The sequence below is a fragment of the Dipodomys merriami genome, unplaced genomic scaffold (genome assembly GCF_024711535.1).
Source record: "Dipodomys merriami isolate MVZ:Mamm:240054 unplaced genomic scaffold, mDipMer1.0.p SCAF_1, whole genome shotgun sequence".
Taxonomy (NCBI): Eukaryota; Metazoa; Chordata; class Mammalia; order Rodentia; family Heteromyidae; genus Dipodomys; species Dipodomys merriami.
Window position 1 is genome coordinate 489567 of NW_027202270.1, and position 16801 is coordinate 506367.

General features: G+C 52.1%; 1 protein-coding gene across 6 annotated transcripts in view; it reads left to right on the plus strand.

Moving 5' to 3' along the window:
* The first annotated feature begins 566 nt into the window (after window positions 1-566).
* The window catches only part of Pask (PAS domain containing serine/threonine kinase), a 43881-nt gene continuing 27646 nt past the window's right edge, over window positions 567-16801 (plus strand). Inside the window, exons 1-7 of one of the 6 annotated variants that reach the window (XM_070001856.1) lie at window positions 567-767; window positions 8200-8435; window positions 10671-10903; window positions 11554-11724; window positions 13495-13635; window positions 14192-14326; window positions 16097-16357. In XM_070001856.1, coding sequence (XP_069857957.1) covers window positions 8249-8435; window positions 10671-10903; window positions 11554-11724; window positions 13495-13635; window positions 14192-14326; window positions 16097-16357 — 1128 coding nt within the window. In that variant the 5' untranslated portion in view covers window positions 567-767; window positions 8200-8248. Of the gene's footprint in view, window positions 768-2119; window positions 2135-8199; window positions 8436-10670; window positions 10904-11553; window positions 11725-13494; window positions 13636-14191; window positions 14327-16096; window positions 16358-16801 lie in introns of those variants that run through there. The other 5 variants (XM_070001755.1, XM_070001789.1, XM_070001573.1 and 2 more) reach the window with 5 other exon arrangements.

The following is a 16801-nucleotide window of genomic DNA, read 5'->3' on the forward strand; positions in this document are numbered from 1 at the left end:
GAGCCGCCAGCCAATAGGGGCCGGCGCGGCGTCCGGAGCCAGCGGGCCTGCGCGGGCACAGCGCCCCGTGGGAGTTGTAGTTGCGGCGAACCTCGTCCCGCCTCCGACATTGGCCGGGAGCTGGGGCGGCGCGAGAGCGAGGCCGTGCGGAAGCAGTGTCCCCGCAGCGCGCCCGAGCGCGGGGCGTGTCCGTAGCTCTGGGTTCTCTCGTGCCCACGGGCTGGGCTCGGAGGAGCGGCGCGGCCAGGGGCACGGGCATCCCCGACGTCGGGAGTCTCGCGGCGGCGTCTGCACGATGGGCCGGGCGGCCAGAGCGGCCACTCTCTCGGGCTCCCGTAAGCCGCCTTTAGCGGACGCCCAGCACCGGCAGGTCGGCTCCCGGGCGCTCGCTAGCCGCCTTCTCCGCCTCCGTTCCGCGCCCACCGCCTTGAGGACGAGGCCTCCAAGGGGCGAGCTCCGTGACGCTCAGCCTGCCGACCCCGCGGCCGGATGAGACGGCGTCCCACGGGCTAGGGGTCCGCTGGAGTCGCAGCCTTTTGGTTCCTCCGGGACGCCGTTGGAGGCGTCCGGTGCGTCCCTAGCAACCGTTTGCGCGGGCTCCAAGATCGAGCGCTCCAAGTTCCGCCCACTGGCCCACATGGTTGGTCGGTGGGGCCTGTCAATCCGCGCGAGTCTTCCTGCGATTGGCCCACGGGCTAGCCCGCGCACCGGCTCCCTCGGCGTCGTGCTGCTCGCTTGGCCGGGCGCTCCTCCGGAGATCCTCCCAGGTGAGACGCCCGTCCGCGGGGAGTCGTTTCCTAGGGCCGCGGTCGGCCCGAGTCCCCGGCGACGGGGCGACCCAGCGTGCGCACCGGCCCCGGCCGCCTGGGCTCCGGTCGGCCCGGCCCCCGGTGGGGGCGGGTTCCGGCCGTTTGCCCCGCCGGGTGGGAGGCGCACACCCGCGGGCTCGGTGTGCTCGCCCGGACGCGACCGCGTTTTGTCCGTTCGTGCGCGGCGCCCCTCGGCCCGGGGCGAGTGCGAGCAGGGCGCGCGGGCCGGCCGCTTCCCGGTCCTTGAGCGACCCGGCTCCTCCCCGGCTCACCCTCCGCCCGGCCCGGGGTCGGCCCAGCCCGGGGTCCGCCCTGACTCTGCTCCCTCCCCGGCTCATCCTCCGCCCGGCCCGGGGTCGGCCCAGCCCGGGGTCCGCCCTGACTCTGCTCCCTCCCCGGCTCATCCTCCGCCCGGCCCGGGGTCCGCTCTCACTCTGCTCCCTCCCCAGCTCACCCTCCCTCCAGCCCGGGGTCGGCCCAGCCCGGGGTCCGCTCTCACTCTGCTCCCTCCCCAGCTCACCCTCCGCCCGGCCCGGGGTCGGCCCAGCCCGGGGTCCGCTCTCACTCAGCTCCCTCCCCGGCTCACCCTTCCTCCAGCCCGGGGTCCGCCCTGACTCTGCTCCCTCCCCAGCTCACCCTTCCTCCAGCCCGGGGTCGGCCCAGCCCGGGGTCCGCCCTGACTCTGCTCCCTCCCCGGCTCACCCTTCGCCCGGCCCGGGGTCGGCCCAGCCTGGGGTCCGCTCTCACTCAGCTCCCTCCCCGGCTCACCCTTCCTCCAGGCCTGGTCGGCCCAGCCCGGGGTCCGCTCTCACTCAGCTCCCTCCCCGGCTCACCCTCCCTCCAGCCCGGGGTCGGCCCAGCCCGGGGTCCGCTCTGACTCTGCTCCCTCCCTGGCTCACCCTCCCTCGCTCTGACTCTGCTCCCTCCCCGGCTCACCCTCCGTCCAGCCCGGGGTCCGCCCTGACTCTGCTCCCTCCCCGGCTCACCGCCCACCCCTGGTCTCTCTCCTGGGTTCCTTTCTCAAGGCTGACTGCCTGTCTCTGGATCTCTAGTCCAGGGGATTGTGAGTGCCCCGTTTCTTGTTTTGCCCTACATTGCACCTGGAAAGGCTGTAAAATGCGTGCCTCTCCGGAGAGTTGATTCCCTTAGAGTTAAATTTAGGGATAATTTCTGGACTGCCCAGGCCGACCCAGAGGCTCGCCAGGCCTCTTGCCCCTGCCCTGCTGCATACTGAACTTCTGTCCAGAAGTAAAAGGTCTTCATTCATCTTTACCAGGGGCTGCAGTACACTTCTGGAAGGCCTTTGCGTTCCTTCAGTCTGGGAGGTGCCTGTTGCTCCTACCCTTAGTCACAGTGGTTGCCATTTGTGTACTCATTATAATGCCTCAATGCCAATTACAGGCCAAGGGCTCCGAATGCCTATGGCAGTGAAGAAAGCAATTGTGAGAGACAAACAGGGCATGCTTGCTTTCATGTGGGAAAGCTAGATCGAAAATATACTGGGACAAAATAAACTATATAGGACTCTATATTCACATATGCTGAGACCAAAGGAAGATAACTCTTAGGGGAAGAACCCAAAGGTACAATTCTGTGTGCTTTTTTTTTCTTTTTGAGTGAAGGTCCTTTGTTTCTTGAGTCCTGTTTATTTTGTCATGTCTCCTTGCATTTTGGATTTAACATCCATATATCAGGGAGACCATGTGCTTACCTTGTTCAAAATGATTCCCAAGTGCTTTTTTTTTTTTTTTTTTGTCAGTTGTGGGGCTTGAGCTCTGGGCTTGGGCACTGTCCCTCACCTCTTCAGCTCAAGATGAGCGCTCTACCACTTGAGCCACAGCACCACTTCCAGTTTTCTGAGTGGTTTATTGGAGATAAGAGTCTCATGGTCTTTCCTCAGATCTCACGCTCCAGAGTAACTAGGATTACAGGCATGAGCCACCACACCCGGCTTTCCTATGTGTTTCTTGATCATATAAAATAATTAGCAAAGGTCGAATCCCAGGAAATTAAGGATTTTTCTTAGTTGTTTTGTTTGCTTTTTGTCTTGTTTGTCCATTTATCTGTGGGGTATGCAGGAGCACAGAAATGGAGGGTCAAAGGGTCAACAAATGCACTAGACACTAGACACTGTTGAAAGTGAATTATACAACTTGTGGGTAGGGATGGAAAGGAAAAACTGGGAGAGGGTGGAAAGAGGGGGCATTGTCTACAAATAATAATAATAATAAAGAACAGTTGGCTCGCAAACCCACAGAAGAGAAGTTTTATGAGAGGTTGATTCAGTGGTTTGAAATTTTACAGGTTCAACATCCTTTGCTGGTTGGCTCCACCCAATGCTGGTTCTGCTCTTTGGTGTATATTGGCAGTGTGAGTGATTGGGGCTATTTGCTCCTAGTGTTTGTTCTGATGGTACAGAAAGGCTCACCCAGAAGAGTAGGAGTGCTTCCTCAGAGGTCCCCTTTTCCTTGCTTGTGTTTGGTCTTGTGCTTTGTGGAATAACTAGCAATGGGAATCCATGTGACACCAGCATGTACTGTCAAGTACTCAGTTTTGCATGTCTACTTCTTGGAGCTGCTTAAATATAAACCAAACTTCCAAAACTGTAGGCCTCAACTTGGAAGCATTTCCTGTTAACAACTGAGTAAAAATTAAGCCTGTAAAAAATTAAGTGATTGATGAGGAAACACATAAAGTCAGAGTACTCTTTGAACAGGCTTTTTCTGTTGACTGGTGAAGCTAGCCAGGATGATGCTGGGATCTTATCCTGCCTTCCCTCCTGGCTCATTTTTTGGTCCATTTTACCTTATTGCCTTTCCATATCTTCCAGTGCATTTCTCTGGAAAAGTATGTCTGAAAAAAACAACTACTCACAGCCAGGCGCTAGTGGCTCAAGCCTGTAATTCTAGCTAGTCAGGAGGCTGAGATCTAAGGATCACTCTTCAAAGCCAGCCGGGGCAGGAACATCTGTGAGACTCTTATCTCCAATTAACCACCAGGAAACAGAAGTAGCTCTGTGGCTCAAGTGGTAGAGTGCTGGCCTTGAGCTGAGAGCTCAGGGACAGTGTCCAGACCCAGAGTTCAAGACCCATGACTGACAAACAAAACCACACAATTTTTTCGTGCCTGTCTTGGGGCTTGAACTCAGGGCCTGAATGTTGTCCTTGTCAAGGCTAGTCCTCTACCATTTGAACCATAGCTCTACTACTGGCTTTTTGGTGGTAAATTTTTTAAAAAATTACTTCATTGTCCTTTTAGAAGTGATATACAGCCCGGTTACCTTTACATGCATCACATAATAAATAATTTTCTTCCTTTTGCATAATATCATCTATTCCCTCCTTCTCTCCCATTCCCTCCCTCCTCTCTCTACCCATGAGTTTCGTGGTTCACTTTTACCAATGTGCAGTGTAGCCCATAGGCCCTGCTGCTGCACTTTTCAGCCATTTTCCACTGATTCTGTGCCCTCCCCCATATACTACACAGTATATGATGTAAAGAATGTAGTCATCAGAAAAAGGAAAAATAAATTGAGAAAAGGTCCTTTGTTTTCTTATCTTTGGAGTTTTTCAGTATATCTTATTTTATATACATATGAAGAGGTGCTTGAGTATTATAACTTGGTGATTTTCTCATAAGACGCCTCTTTTAGTCTCACTGTATGTGAGTGTTTAGAATCCTGTATAATTTATCATGTCCCATTGCATTTTAAATCTAACTTCCACAAACAGGGAGAATATGCTCAGTTTCTCTGATCTTGGCTCACCTCACTTCACATGGTATGTTTTAGTTCCAGCCATTTCCCTGGGAATGACATTAATTTATCCTTTCAAATAGCTGTGTAAAATTCCATTGTGTATTACCTTATTTTTTGGATTCATTTATCTATTGTGGGGCATCTGGGTTGTTTCCATATCTTGGTTATTATGAATAGTGCGGCAGTGAACATGCGTGTGCAGGTGTCTCTATATCCTGGCTCAGGGTAGATGCCCAGGAGTGGTATGGCTGGCTCATAGGGAAGGTCTATGTTTAGTTTTTTGAGGAACTTGAGACTGCTTTGCAGATTGGTTGTGTCTTTCTAATTTAGTAGCTATGTCCTTCGCTGTTCAGAAACTTTTTATTTTAAAGTAGTCCCATTTGTCAAGTCTCTCTGTTGTACCCCTGCATCTCTATCTGGGAAGTTCCTGCCTGTACCTAAAGCTCTAATGTATCTCCTACTCTCTTGCAGTAGTTTTAGAGTTTCAAGTCTGATGTTAATATCTTTAATCCACTTTCAGTTAATGTTAGAGTGCAGTGATAAGCCAGGAGTCCACTGTTTTCTGCATATGGCTGCCTAGGTTTCCCAACACAATAGTTTAGAGACTGTTTTTTCCACTGATGACTGTAAGTATGTGGTTTTAATTTGTTCCATTGATCTTCAGGTCTATTTTTGTGCCACTGCCAAGCTGTTTTTGTTACTATGGCTTTTGCAAATGGTGGTGTTTTCATGATTTCCCTTTCTGCTTGTACATTGTTGGTGTACAGAAAAGTGACCGATTATTGGGTTAATTTTGTAACCTGCTACTCTGTTGAAGTGGTCAATTAGGTCTAGAGGTTTGGGAATGGAGTTTTTTTTGTTTTTGATCCTTCAGGTATAAGGTCATGTCATCTGCAAATAGGGATAGTTTAATTTCTTTCTTTCTTTTTTTTTTGGGGGGGGGGGGCAGGTCTGGTCGTGGGGCCTGAACTCTGGGCCTGGGTGCTATCCCTAAGTTCTTCAGCTCAAGGCTAGTGCTCTACCACTTGAGCCACGGCGCCACTTCCAGCTTTTTTCCTTTTTTCTTGTTTTGGTTTTTGTTTTTTTGTCGGCCGTGGGGCTTGAACTCTGGGCCTGGGCGCTGTCCCTCAGCTCTTCAGCTCAAGGCGAGCGCTCTACCACTTGAGCTACAGCACCACTTCCGGTTTTCTGGTGGTTTATTGGAGATAGGAGTCTCACGGTCTCTCCTGCCCGGGCTGGCTTTGAACCGCGATCCTCAGATCTCAGCCTCCTGAGTAGCTAGGATTACAGGCGTGAGCCACCAGCGCCCGGCTTCCTTTTTTCTTATGTGGTGCTGGGGAATCGAACCCAGGGCCTCATGCATGCAAGACAAGCGCTCTACCACTGAGCCACCTTCCCAGCCCCTCTTTTATTTTTTTTTTTTTTTGTCGGTTGTGGGGCTTGAACTCTGGGCCTGAGTGCTGTCCCTCAACTCTTCAATTCAAGGCTAGTGTTCTACAACTTGAGCCATAGCACCACTTCCAGTTTTCTGAGTGGTTAATGGAGATAAGAGTCTCACAGACTTTAATTTCTTTCTCTATGAAGATCCTTTTAATGTCCTTTTCTTACCTTATTGCTCTGGCTAAGAATTCCAAACCAAGCTGGGCACTGGTGGCTCAGGCCTAGCTACTCAGATAAGAGTCTTTCCTTCCCCGGGCTGGCTTTGAACCATGATCCTCAGATCTCAGCCTCCTGAGCAGCTAGGATTACAGGTGTAAGCCACCAGCGCCCAGCTTTTTCTAGCAGTTTAAATTGCATCGTGAGGTTATTTACTTGAGCTGTTTTTGTTTTCTTTATGTGTGTGCTTAGGGCTTTGAACTTTCCCCTCAGCACTGCTTTTACTGTATCCTGAGGTTTTGTGATATGTTTAAATTTTCATTGAGTTGTGAGAACTTTCTAATTTCTTCCGTGACCCAGGTGTTACTCAGTAGTGTGCTGTTTAGCCTGCATGCGTGTGAGCAATTTTTTTTTTTTTTTTTTTTTTTTTTTTTGTCGGTCGTAGGGCTTGATCTTTGGGCTTGGGCGCTATCCCTGCACTCTTCAGCTCAGGGCTAGCGCTCTACTGCTTGAGCCACAGTACCACTTCCGGTTTTCTAGTGGTTAATTGGAGATAAGAGTCTCATGGACTTTTCTGCCTAGGCTGGCTTTGAACTGTGATCCTCAGATCTCAGCCTCCTGAGTAGCTAGGATTACAGGCGTGAGCCACCGGTGCCCACCATTTGAGCAGTTTCTACAGTATGTTTTGCTTTAAAACATTAGTTTGAGGGGCTGGGAAGGTGGCTCAGTGGTAGAGTGCTTGCCTTGCATGCATGAGGCCCTGGGCTCGATTCCTCAGCACCATATAAGCAGAAAAAGCCAGAAGTAGCTAGGATTACAGGAGTGAGCCATGGGCACCCAGCCTGTCATCATTTCTTCAATGGTTCTTTTGTCCTCCATCTCTACTTCACTTTCACTGGGGTCCTTCCCTGGGTTGTTGTTGGCTTTTGGATTTGATTTGTTGTCTTGATTGTCCGTGAATCTTGTAATCTTTTGTTGTGATTTATGCATTTGGGTTCTGGAATTGTCAGGGTCGTGGTCTGAACTTGGCCTCTTCTCCAGACTGGTGGCAACCTGTCTTGGCCCAGGCTAGCCCACTCTGGGTCCCTGGGCCAGCAAGTGCCTTGCATGTGCTCCACCCTGGGCTAGCGGGAAGGAGCTTGGTCCAGTCTGCAGTGGGGGCTGGGAAGGCTAGATCCGGGTGTGGGCTTGGGAAGGGTTGAGTCCCCCAAGGGTGCACTGGACTTTGCTTGTGTCTTGGCCCACAGGGGCTTGTGCATGTGTGTGCGTTTCATGGCTCCGAACAGGGGCCGGCTCTCACATGTGTTTTGTCAGCTGCCAGTGTGTGCACACGATTTCCAGCTCTCAGCAGGGCAGTACTGTCAGTGGCTGGTGTGCACATGTAATTCGTGGCTCCTGATAGGAGAGCCCTCTGCCCACAGCTGTGCCCTGGGACTTGTCCGTATGGAAGGCTGGGAGGAGAGGGACTCACTCTGGGATGAGCTTGATGTTTCAGAAGGGGCAGCACCTATGGCTGTGCAGACTTTTGTTCTCAGACCGCCCTGTTACTCTCCTGATAGCCAGGGCTATGGAAGACACAGAGTCCTAGTGCCCGAGGCCTCATGCTGGAAGCCAGTGGTAGGACGAGGGGAGTGAGGAATGGCCCTGGCCTCTTTGTCCTCTTCCAATGTGGCGCCCTTCTTGGGCTGGGGGGAGAGGGATCGAGTCAAGCTCTGTGGCTCACCACCAGCGCTGGTCTCTGTGGGGATCTCCTGCAGGGTACCCACTGATCCTGGAACTGGATGTAGCCTGACTGGCAGATCTCTGTCCTGGTGGTTAATTGCAGATAAGAGTTTCACAGACTTTCCTGCCCTGGCTGGCTTTGAACTGTGATCCTCAGATCTCAGTCTCCTGAGTTAAGGTTAGGATCACAGGTGTGAGCCACTGGTGCCAGGCTGGAAGAATTTCTCTTAGCCCAGCTTTGGACTGACTATACTTACTATGTAGCCATTGTGCTCTTGTGTTGCTTAGGTTAACCAGGTGCCCTTTGATTTCCAGGTGAGGGCTGTTAGAGGTGGGAGATTGGCGACTTGCCTTCTTGCTCCCCATGGAGGACAGAGGCCCACCCACCTTTGATGAGGACCAGAGAATGCTGTCCAGGAGCCTTCCTGTGCTGGAGAGCTCAACTGCACAAACCACCTCCGAACCCAGCAAGCCCCTGTCCTCGGCCCGCAGACACCTGAGCAGGAAGAATGGACTCTCTAAACTCTGCCAGAGCAGGATGGCACTCCCCGGTAATGATGTCCTCATTATGGGCATCAGACTTGTAATATGAAAACGTATGGTGCATATCTTCTCTTGTCCGCTGAGAGGCTGGGCTGCGCTGGTTGCAGAGGAGCCCATGGTCTTTCCTCTCATTCATCTTCTCTGCTTAGCACAAAGTCTATTCCTCAGCATCAGTTGAATTCACTTCCGTGTTTCAGGGCCAAGTTGGAGCAGAATGTTCTTTCTTACTCATGGAATGCCTGAGCACCATCTTAAGCCAGACTATATTCCAAGAGTATGACTTTGCTAATGTAGCTCAGTGAATACTGACTACACCAGGTGGAGGTGTTCTACCTAGACACCACAGAGACAAAAATGGAGGCAGCTACCCTCCTGGGTGGGTTGCTTTCTCTATGTCCCCTCTCCTGGAGGGATGAGTTTTATGATTGGGGCTTGAGGCAGCATGTTGCTTTTTTTAAAAAGAATTTTTTGTGCTAGTCTGGTGCTTGAACTCAGGGTTTGGGCATTGTCCCTGAGCTGCTTTTGCTCAAGGCTAGCACTCAGCCACTTGAGCCACCACTCTACTCCAGCTTTTTCTGTAATTAATTGATAAGAGTGTCAAAGACTTTCCTGCCTAGGCAGATCTTAAATCAGGATCCTCAGATCTCAGCCTCCTGAGTAGCTAGGATTGTAGCTGGGAGACACCAGTGCCTTGGCGGCAAGTTGTGGGGGCGCTGTTTCTGAGATTTTGTGCTCAAGGCTAGCTCTCTACCATTTTGAGACACAGTACCACTTTCAGTTTTATGGTAGTTAATTGGAGATAAGAGCCTCACAGACTTTCTTGCTTGAGCTGGTTTCAAACTCAGATCTCAGTTTCCTGAGTAGCTAGGATTACAGGTGCAAGCCACCTGCACCTGGTGCAAACTGCATTTTTTTTTGGGGGGGGGGGGGTCTGGCCGTGGGCCTGAACTCTGGGCCTGGGCACTGTCCCTCAGCTCTTCAGCTCAAGGCTAGCGCTCTACCACTTGAGCCACAGTGCCACTTCCGGCTTTTTTTTTTTCTGCTTATGTGGTGCTGAGGAATCGAAACCAGGGCCTCATGCATGCAAGGCAAGCGCTCTACTACTGAGCCACCTTCCCAGCCCGCAAACTGCATTCTTGATGTTGGGAATGGATCTATAAAACAAGTGGCTGGAGGCTGGAGCAGTTTTAGGGAAAGGCTGGGCTAGGGTCTCAAGGTCATCTGTCTTGCGGTCATGAAGCAGCTTGATGGTATTGAACACTGGTGCTGAGATGGTAGGAGCAGGGCCCGAGGAAGCCTGAACAGGAGGTGAGCTTTACTGCCATTGTCCACGCACACCGCTAGTGTACTGATACCATAGATTGACTTTAGGATGATCTTTTCAGTGACTTCCATGCCAGAAACTGCTGACTGGGAATAGAAGGGACCAAGTGACTGTGTGGCTCCCCATCCCTAAGAGCCGTCAGTGGGCCATGTACTGAGACATTGTGATCCTAGACGAAAAATGCAGAGCAGAGAAGACAGGGTGAAAGAGCAGTCAACACTGGGGTCATATGTGTTTGGTTTCAAGGCAAAGGATGAAGATAGGAAAGGGAGTAGGCCGTTTGTCTGTGATGGGAGGTTCTGGCCTGGAGGTAGATGTGGAGCTGACAGCACATGGATCTTCTGCGTGATGGAAGGTACTAGGGAGTGGGTTACTTTGTGGTCATAGGTAGAGAAGGGGAAGGGGAGAAGCTTAGGTGACTAGACTTAAGAAGGTGAGGGACCTGAGGCCCAGTGCTCCAGCTAAGGGGAGTGGGTTGAAGACTAAGACTGAGGACTGACTGCTGGGCAGAGTACTTTTCTGCTGCGGGACAGGATGTTGAGAGCAGCTCCACTGGGGTGGTAGAATGGGCTAACGGAGGAGCAGGTTGTTCCGAACTGATGCTTCCTGGGAACAAGTGTCAGGGTGGTTGCTGCAGAGGTGAAGTGACTGACGCAGGGAAGGATACAGGGCTTTAGAGTGTGGCTGAGATGTGCTACTCTTGGGCAGTTTGTGTTTCTGAGAGGGCATTGCTCTGTGCCAGTGTGTGTCCCTGGGCTTTTCTGGTGAGTCTCACTCAGACACAGTGGGTGGGACAGCCAGCTCTGTGGATTACCCAAATCCTGGGGTCCTCTTCAGGCGTGTGCTCTGCCTGTCTCAGAAGTTAGTACTTGGTAGCTGAATGAAGTCTAGAGCTTTCTTTCCTTCTTTTCCTCTCCAGAGGACAGGTGGAGCTCCTACTGCCTGTCATCACTGGCTGCCCAGAACATCTGTACAAGTAAATTGTATTGCTCCACTGCACCTGAGCATGCAGACCTGGCTGGGTCCATGGCTAGTACATCCTGTTGTTCCCTGCTGAAAGGACTATCTTCAGGGTGGTCTGCACCTCTGCTCCCCGCCTATGTGTACAACCCCAACAAGGCTGTCTTCACTGTGGACGCCAAGACCACAGAGGTATTGGCTTTGGTTTGAGGCCCATCTGTGGCTGTGGTTTGGGGGCTAACCTGGTACCTCAAACAGGAATTTGTGTTTTAAGTGTGATTAGAAAAGATTTGTTTAATCTGTCTAGTAGCAAAAAGATAAGAATTTGAAGAACTATAGAATTAGTGGTAGAAAGACTATCCAGTAAGCACTGGGCCTTTACTAGGCCTTCAGTTAAACTCTAGTACCCACACCACACACAAATCAATCAAGTTGAATCCTCTTCTCAAGACAGGTTTGTGTGTACCTAAAGCATACTTTAACACATTGGCTCAACTACAGAAGATCGGATGTTCAGTGCCTGAATGAAATATGATCACATCATGTATGTTTACATACATTGTTAGACGGGAAGTTTTATGTCTTTTCCCATGTTTTCTTTGTTGTCTTTATTGTAACATGCCCAATTTGGCTGTGAAGGCATCTTGGGTAGTTGGTTCTGACCAGTTGCTTTGGCTACAGGGTGTGAGTGTTGCTGCCCGAGCTCTTGGTGGGAGGGCACTGGAGGCAGTGCTGGGCAAGGGCAGGTCCTTGGCCCTGGCTCCTGCATTGTTCTCCTTGGCGGATGCCAGGAGTGTGAGGAGACTCTGGTGACGTGTTCTCTTCTCTCTGTGGCTCTTCAGATCCTAGTTGCCAACGACAATGCCTGCAGGCTCTTGGGGTACAGCAGCCATGACCTGATTGGCCAGAAGCTCATGCAGTTCTTCCTGAAGTCCGACTCTGACGTGATGGAAGCCCTCAGTGAGGAGCATGTGGAGGCGGATGGCCACGCTGCGGTTGTGTTCGGCACAGTGGTGAGCGGGCACCATGGGCCCTTGTCTGCCTTCAAGGCAAGAGCAGCATATGATGAGAAGGTGCTGACTTCCTCATCCAGGCTCCTGCTCTGAGCTGCGCTCTGCTGCACGCTTCAAACTATAGGCACAATTGGTGGGTATGTGGAGGGGCCAGGAATGCTTCCCTAGACAGTTTTTTGTTATGTTTTGCTTTTTGTTTTTGCCAGTCCTGGGGCTTGAACTCAAGGCCCTGGGATGCTGTCCCTGAGCTTTCTTTTTTTTTTTTTTTTTTTTGTCAGTCATGGGGCCTGAACTCTAGGCATGGGCACTGTCCCTCAGCTCTTCAGTTCAAGGCTAGTGCTCTACCATTGAGTCACAGCACCACTTTCAGCTTTTTCTGCTTATGTGGTGCTGAGGAATTGAACTCAGGGCCTTATGCATGCAAGCACTCTACCACTGAGCCACTTTCCCAGCCCTCCCTGAGCTTCTTTTGCTCAAGGCTAGCACTCTCCCATTTGAGTCACAATGTTACTTCCAGCTCTTTCTGTTTATGTGATACTGAGGAATCAAACCCAGGGCTGCATACATGCTAGGCAAGCACTCTACCACTAAGCCACCTTCCCAGCCCCCTCCCTGGACAATTTTGTTCCCCATCCTAGTGCTGCTAGGTCTAGCTGGGACCTTGATGTGGGGGAGGGATTGGGGGGAAGGTTGAAGTATGAAATTCTGTGGAGTCTTTGGGACCAAAGGAAAGTGGAGAGTCAGAAAGTTACTGGTTCAAGTGACTGACTGCTACAAAGAAACAATTATGGCATTAATCATACTTTGCTGCCTATTTCTTTAGGAAATAGCAGCTACTGCTTTCTTTTTTTTTTTTGCTTTTTATCCTAATATATTACCATGACGCTGAGTGTATTGGTCAGAATTTGCCAGAAGAATAGAACCAATAGAATATGTGGACACTTTTTTTTTTTGGGGGGGGTGTCAGTCGTGGGGTTTGAACTCTAGACCTGAGCACTGTCTAGCTCAAGGTGAGCACTCTACCACTTGAGCCACAGTGCCATTTCCAGTTTTCTGGTGGTTCACTGGAGGTAAGAATCTCACGGACTTTCCTGCCCAGGCTGGCTATGAACCATGACCCTCAGATCTCAGCCTCCTGAGTAGCTAGGATGACAGGTGTGAGGCACCAGCACCCGGCTATGTGTAGTTTTAAAAGGGGGTTAATTGGATTGGCTCACGTGATTGGAGAGGAGCTAGTCCCACACTGGCTATCTGCTGGCTGAACAAGAGTGACCTGAGAAGGAGCCCACCTAAGACCAGAGGCCCTGACACTCTTGGCGTGTCCCAAGTGTGAGGTATTCAAAGGCTAAAGAGTGCTATGATAACACACCCTGGGATCTTCCCTCCTTATCTGCCTTTTCATTCCGTTGGGCCCTGGATGTTGGAAGTGCTGCCCACACGGAGGGTAGGTCTTCCCCACTTGTTTGGCCCACACACCAATTTCTGGAAACATGCTCACAGACACTCAGAAGTGTGATTTATTGATTTCCTAGATGTCTCTCCATCCTGCTGAGGATTAAAAAACAAACAAACAAAAACTGCCTATGTTGATAAAACAGTCTCTGTCTGTGACACTACCTATCAGAAGCATTGTTTATATTTGCTAGATTTTTGAGCGCAGAGAACATGGCAAAGGCCTCCTGTGGCTGTGGTGGCAGACTTCGCGCCTTGCTGGTTGTAGACTCAGTGGGGCAGGCAGTGTGCCCAAGAGCAGCTTGTGTCCGTCCACAGGTGGATGTTGTCAGCCGTACTGGGGAGAAGATCCCAGTCTCTGTGTGGATGAAGAGGATGCAGCAGGAGCGTGGCCTGTGCTGCGTGGTGGTTCTGGAGCCTGTGGAGAGGATCTCTGCATGGGTCTCTTTCCAGAGTGATGTGAGTGTGTGACACTTGTCTACCACACAGCTTTGCCTCATATAACAAAGTGCATCCCAGCCCTACCTCTTGCCAGCACCTCTGACGTGGGAAGGAAGGTGCCCAGGGTGTCTAGAGGTCTTCTCCAGCTGTGTCCCTGCTAACTGCTCGGGCAAGGGACTCAATTGCTCATGTCTCAGTCTCCTGATCTGTAAAATGGGGATATAGACAAAACTACTGACAGAGTTGTTCTTAGATTTAGTGGAGTGATAGCTATAAGCCCCTCAGTAGAGTCTGTCCTGCAGACATGGCTTGGCTGTGAGCTGAGATATGACTGTTAGAGTCTGGTGCGGGCCCAGGACCCCGAAGAGCAGCTTGTTCTCTCGGTTTTGGTATGTCTGGTGCAAGGACTGGCATGCTGTTCTTGTGAAACCCCATTTGGCTGCTTGCTGCCCTTTGGATGCAGAAGTTGTGAGAGCTGTCTTGCCTTGAGCGTATAGACACTGGAGTGTAAGATTGAAAGCCAAGTGTGAGAAACTGTATTTGTCACACTTATGAGCACTGAGTTTTTCTCCAGGGAACCGTCGCAGCCTGTGACAGTCACTTTGCTCATCTCCATGGGTTTGCCTCTGGGGAGGACGTGTTAGGGCAGCACATCACAGACCTGATCCCATCCATACAGCTTCCTCCTCCTGGCCAGCAAGTTCCAAAGGTAGGACCTGCGTCTGTAACCTGACGACAGAACCAGCCCAGGATGGGGGAGGTTCCAACTGCCTGTGCTCCAGGGCTGGGTCAAGGGCTGGACCCTATGTGGCCTCTCAAATATCGCTTGTGTCTCCTCAGTCTCCTCTGTAAGGCAGAGCCGGGAAGACAGGGTTCTTCCTTGTGTGGTTAGAGTTCTCCAGACAGAGCCAGTAGGGCTCATGGGAGGAATTGACTCCCACAATTACAAAGTCATCTGCAAGCAGGAAGCCCTGGGATGTGCCCTAAGTGTGACTCCAGGGACAAAAGTCTGAGAACCCTGAGGGCTTTGCAGTTAAGTCCTGGAGATAAAGGGTGGAGAGCCTGAGTTCTGGAGGAGGTGGACCCTAACTCCAGAAGTGAGAGCTCTGTTTTTATTCTTTCTGGGCCCTGGCTGACTAGGCAGCACTGCCCACATTGGGAAATATTGTCACAGATACACCCAGACAAGAATCTTGGTCAGCTTTCTAGAAATTCCTTCATCTAGGCAAGTCCATGGCTAAGTCAGGTGGGCAGGGGGGGCCAGAGTGCTACGTGGGATGGGAGGTGGGCAGGGGACCCTCTGCTCAGAGCTGAGTCCCCAGACTCCCCTGTTTCCCAGTTAGCATGTGGCCGTCACACAGCAGCCTGGTGCTGTGACTTTGCACCTGCAGGAAGGGACTGGCCAGGCAGTTGGGTTTTGGTCACAGCTCTGCTCTGGTCAGACTGAGGACAACCCCTGGGTGTGATTCTCTAAACGTAGCATCTCAAGTTGTAGGTGAAGCGTTACAGTTCTGTGGGAAGTGCTGCCTGCCCAGTCCCTGTGTTCTCTGCCTCCTCTCTTCTGCTCTGAGGCAGCAGTCCCACAGCTTGGCAGCCTCACAGCCAGCAGGGCCTCAGCTGGCACCTCTGCGGCACACGTCCTGGAGTGGAGATGCACAGGGGGAGGCGTGTGTGAGCATGAGGGATGAGCTACCATGCTTCTCAGTAACACATGGGAAGCGATGAGGGGTCCTGTGTCCTGCCTGTGTTCCTGGCAAGCTCACTGGGGCTTGGGGTCAGATGAGGACCAGCAACAGAGTCAGGACTTGCCCTTTTGTTGGGAGAGCTAGATCTGAGTTCTGGCTTGGACTAGGGTGCTATTTTCATGGAGAGGTGCTCCCTGTGCTCAGGATGGGCGCCTCTGGCCTTGTCCTGTCCTTCATGAGCCCCAAGCAAAGGACAGACACAAAGGTCTGAGTCCAGCTTAGTGTCCTGAAACTGCTTCCCTGGTCAGGAGCCCCGCGCTGGTGAAGTCTCAGACGGGGAGCCAGACGCGATGCACGTGCTTGAAGCAGAAGCCACAATGTGAGGTCTGGTTATTATGTGAGGGAGGGGAGTCAGTGTCCCCAGGAAATAGCGTGAGGGGCTGGGGCCACAAGGACAAGGGTGGGAGAAACACTGGCTCTTCCTCCCCTCAGAGCTGGGGGGGAGGGGGGTGCAGCCCATGGGGCTGTGTACTGTGGTCCTCAGTGCTGTGGCTGAGCCTGGGTCCAGTCCCTACCTAGCTCGCACCTCATCCTCCCCAGGCAGCTCTTGACTGGTATATGCCGCACTCTGGCTGTTCTGGACCATGAGCCCTTGCTCCCCCACCCCTACTATTCCCTGGCCTGAGTGGAGCAGTGTTGGGCATGTGTGAACCTATGGGGTGGAATTGGGATCAGAAGCACTGAGGCTCTGCACACAGTGCGTGGCCATGCTGAGCAGGGCGCTTGTCTTCCAGAGTCTCAAGATCCAGCAGTCGGTCGGGAAAGCCAGGGACGGCACCACCTTCCCTCTGAGTCTGAAGCTGAAATCCAAGCCCAGCAGTGAGGCAGCGGCTGAGGGTGCGGCAGCCCAGGGTCTGGGTTACCAGGCGTCCGTCTGGGTGTTCTGCACCATCAGTGGCCTCATCACCCTGCTGCCAGATGGCACCATCTATGGCATCAATCACAGCTTTGCGCTCATGCTGTTTGGTTATGGAAAGATGGAGCTCCTGGGCAAGGTGGGGTTTGCCGTCCGGCTTCCATCTCCTCTGGGAATTTACCTGCTGGGCTGGTCAACTCTGGTCAGCTGTGGTTGGACTTAGGAGTGTCCTTAGACCCAGGAATGGCAGGAGCCCGGGTCCTAGCCAGCCAGCTTGCTTCTCCTGTTCCGGCCTCAGCGGCTTCCCTCCTGTGTCCAGTGGAGTTCTGACTAGGCCAGATCCCCTGGGCTTGTCTACTCTTTTACCCTGCTGAGGAGGTAAAGGAAGGGTTTCTCAACTTCCCTTCACTGACTGGGCATTGGTGGACATCTACCTGCCCAGAGCCAGGCCAATGGATTTAACTGCCTCCTTTCTTATTCAGACCTGTTTGAGACCATCCCATTATGTGTGTCGACAAATCATCACAGTGTTTGAAACATCTAGAATCCTGTGATTTGGTCATGGCTCAACCTTCTGGGATGG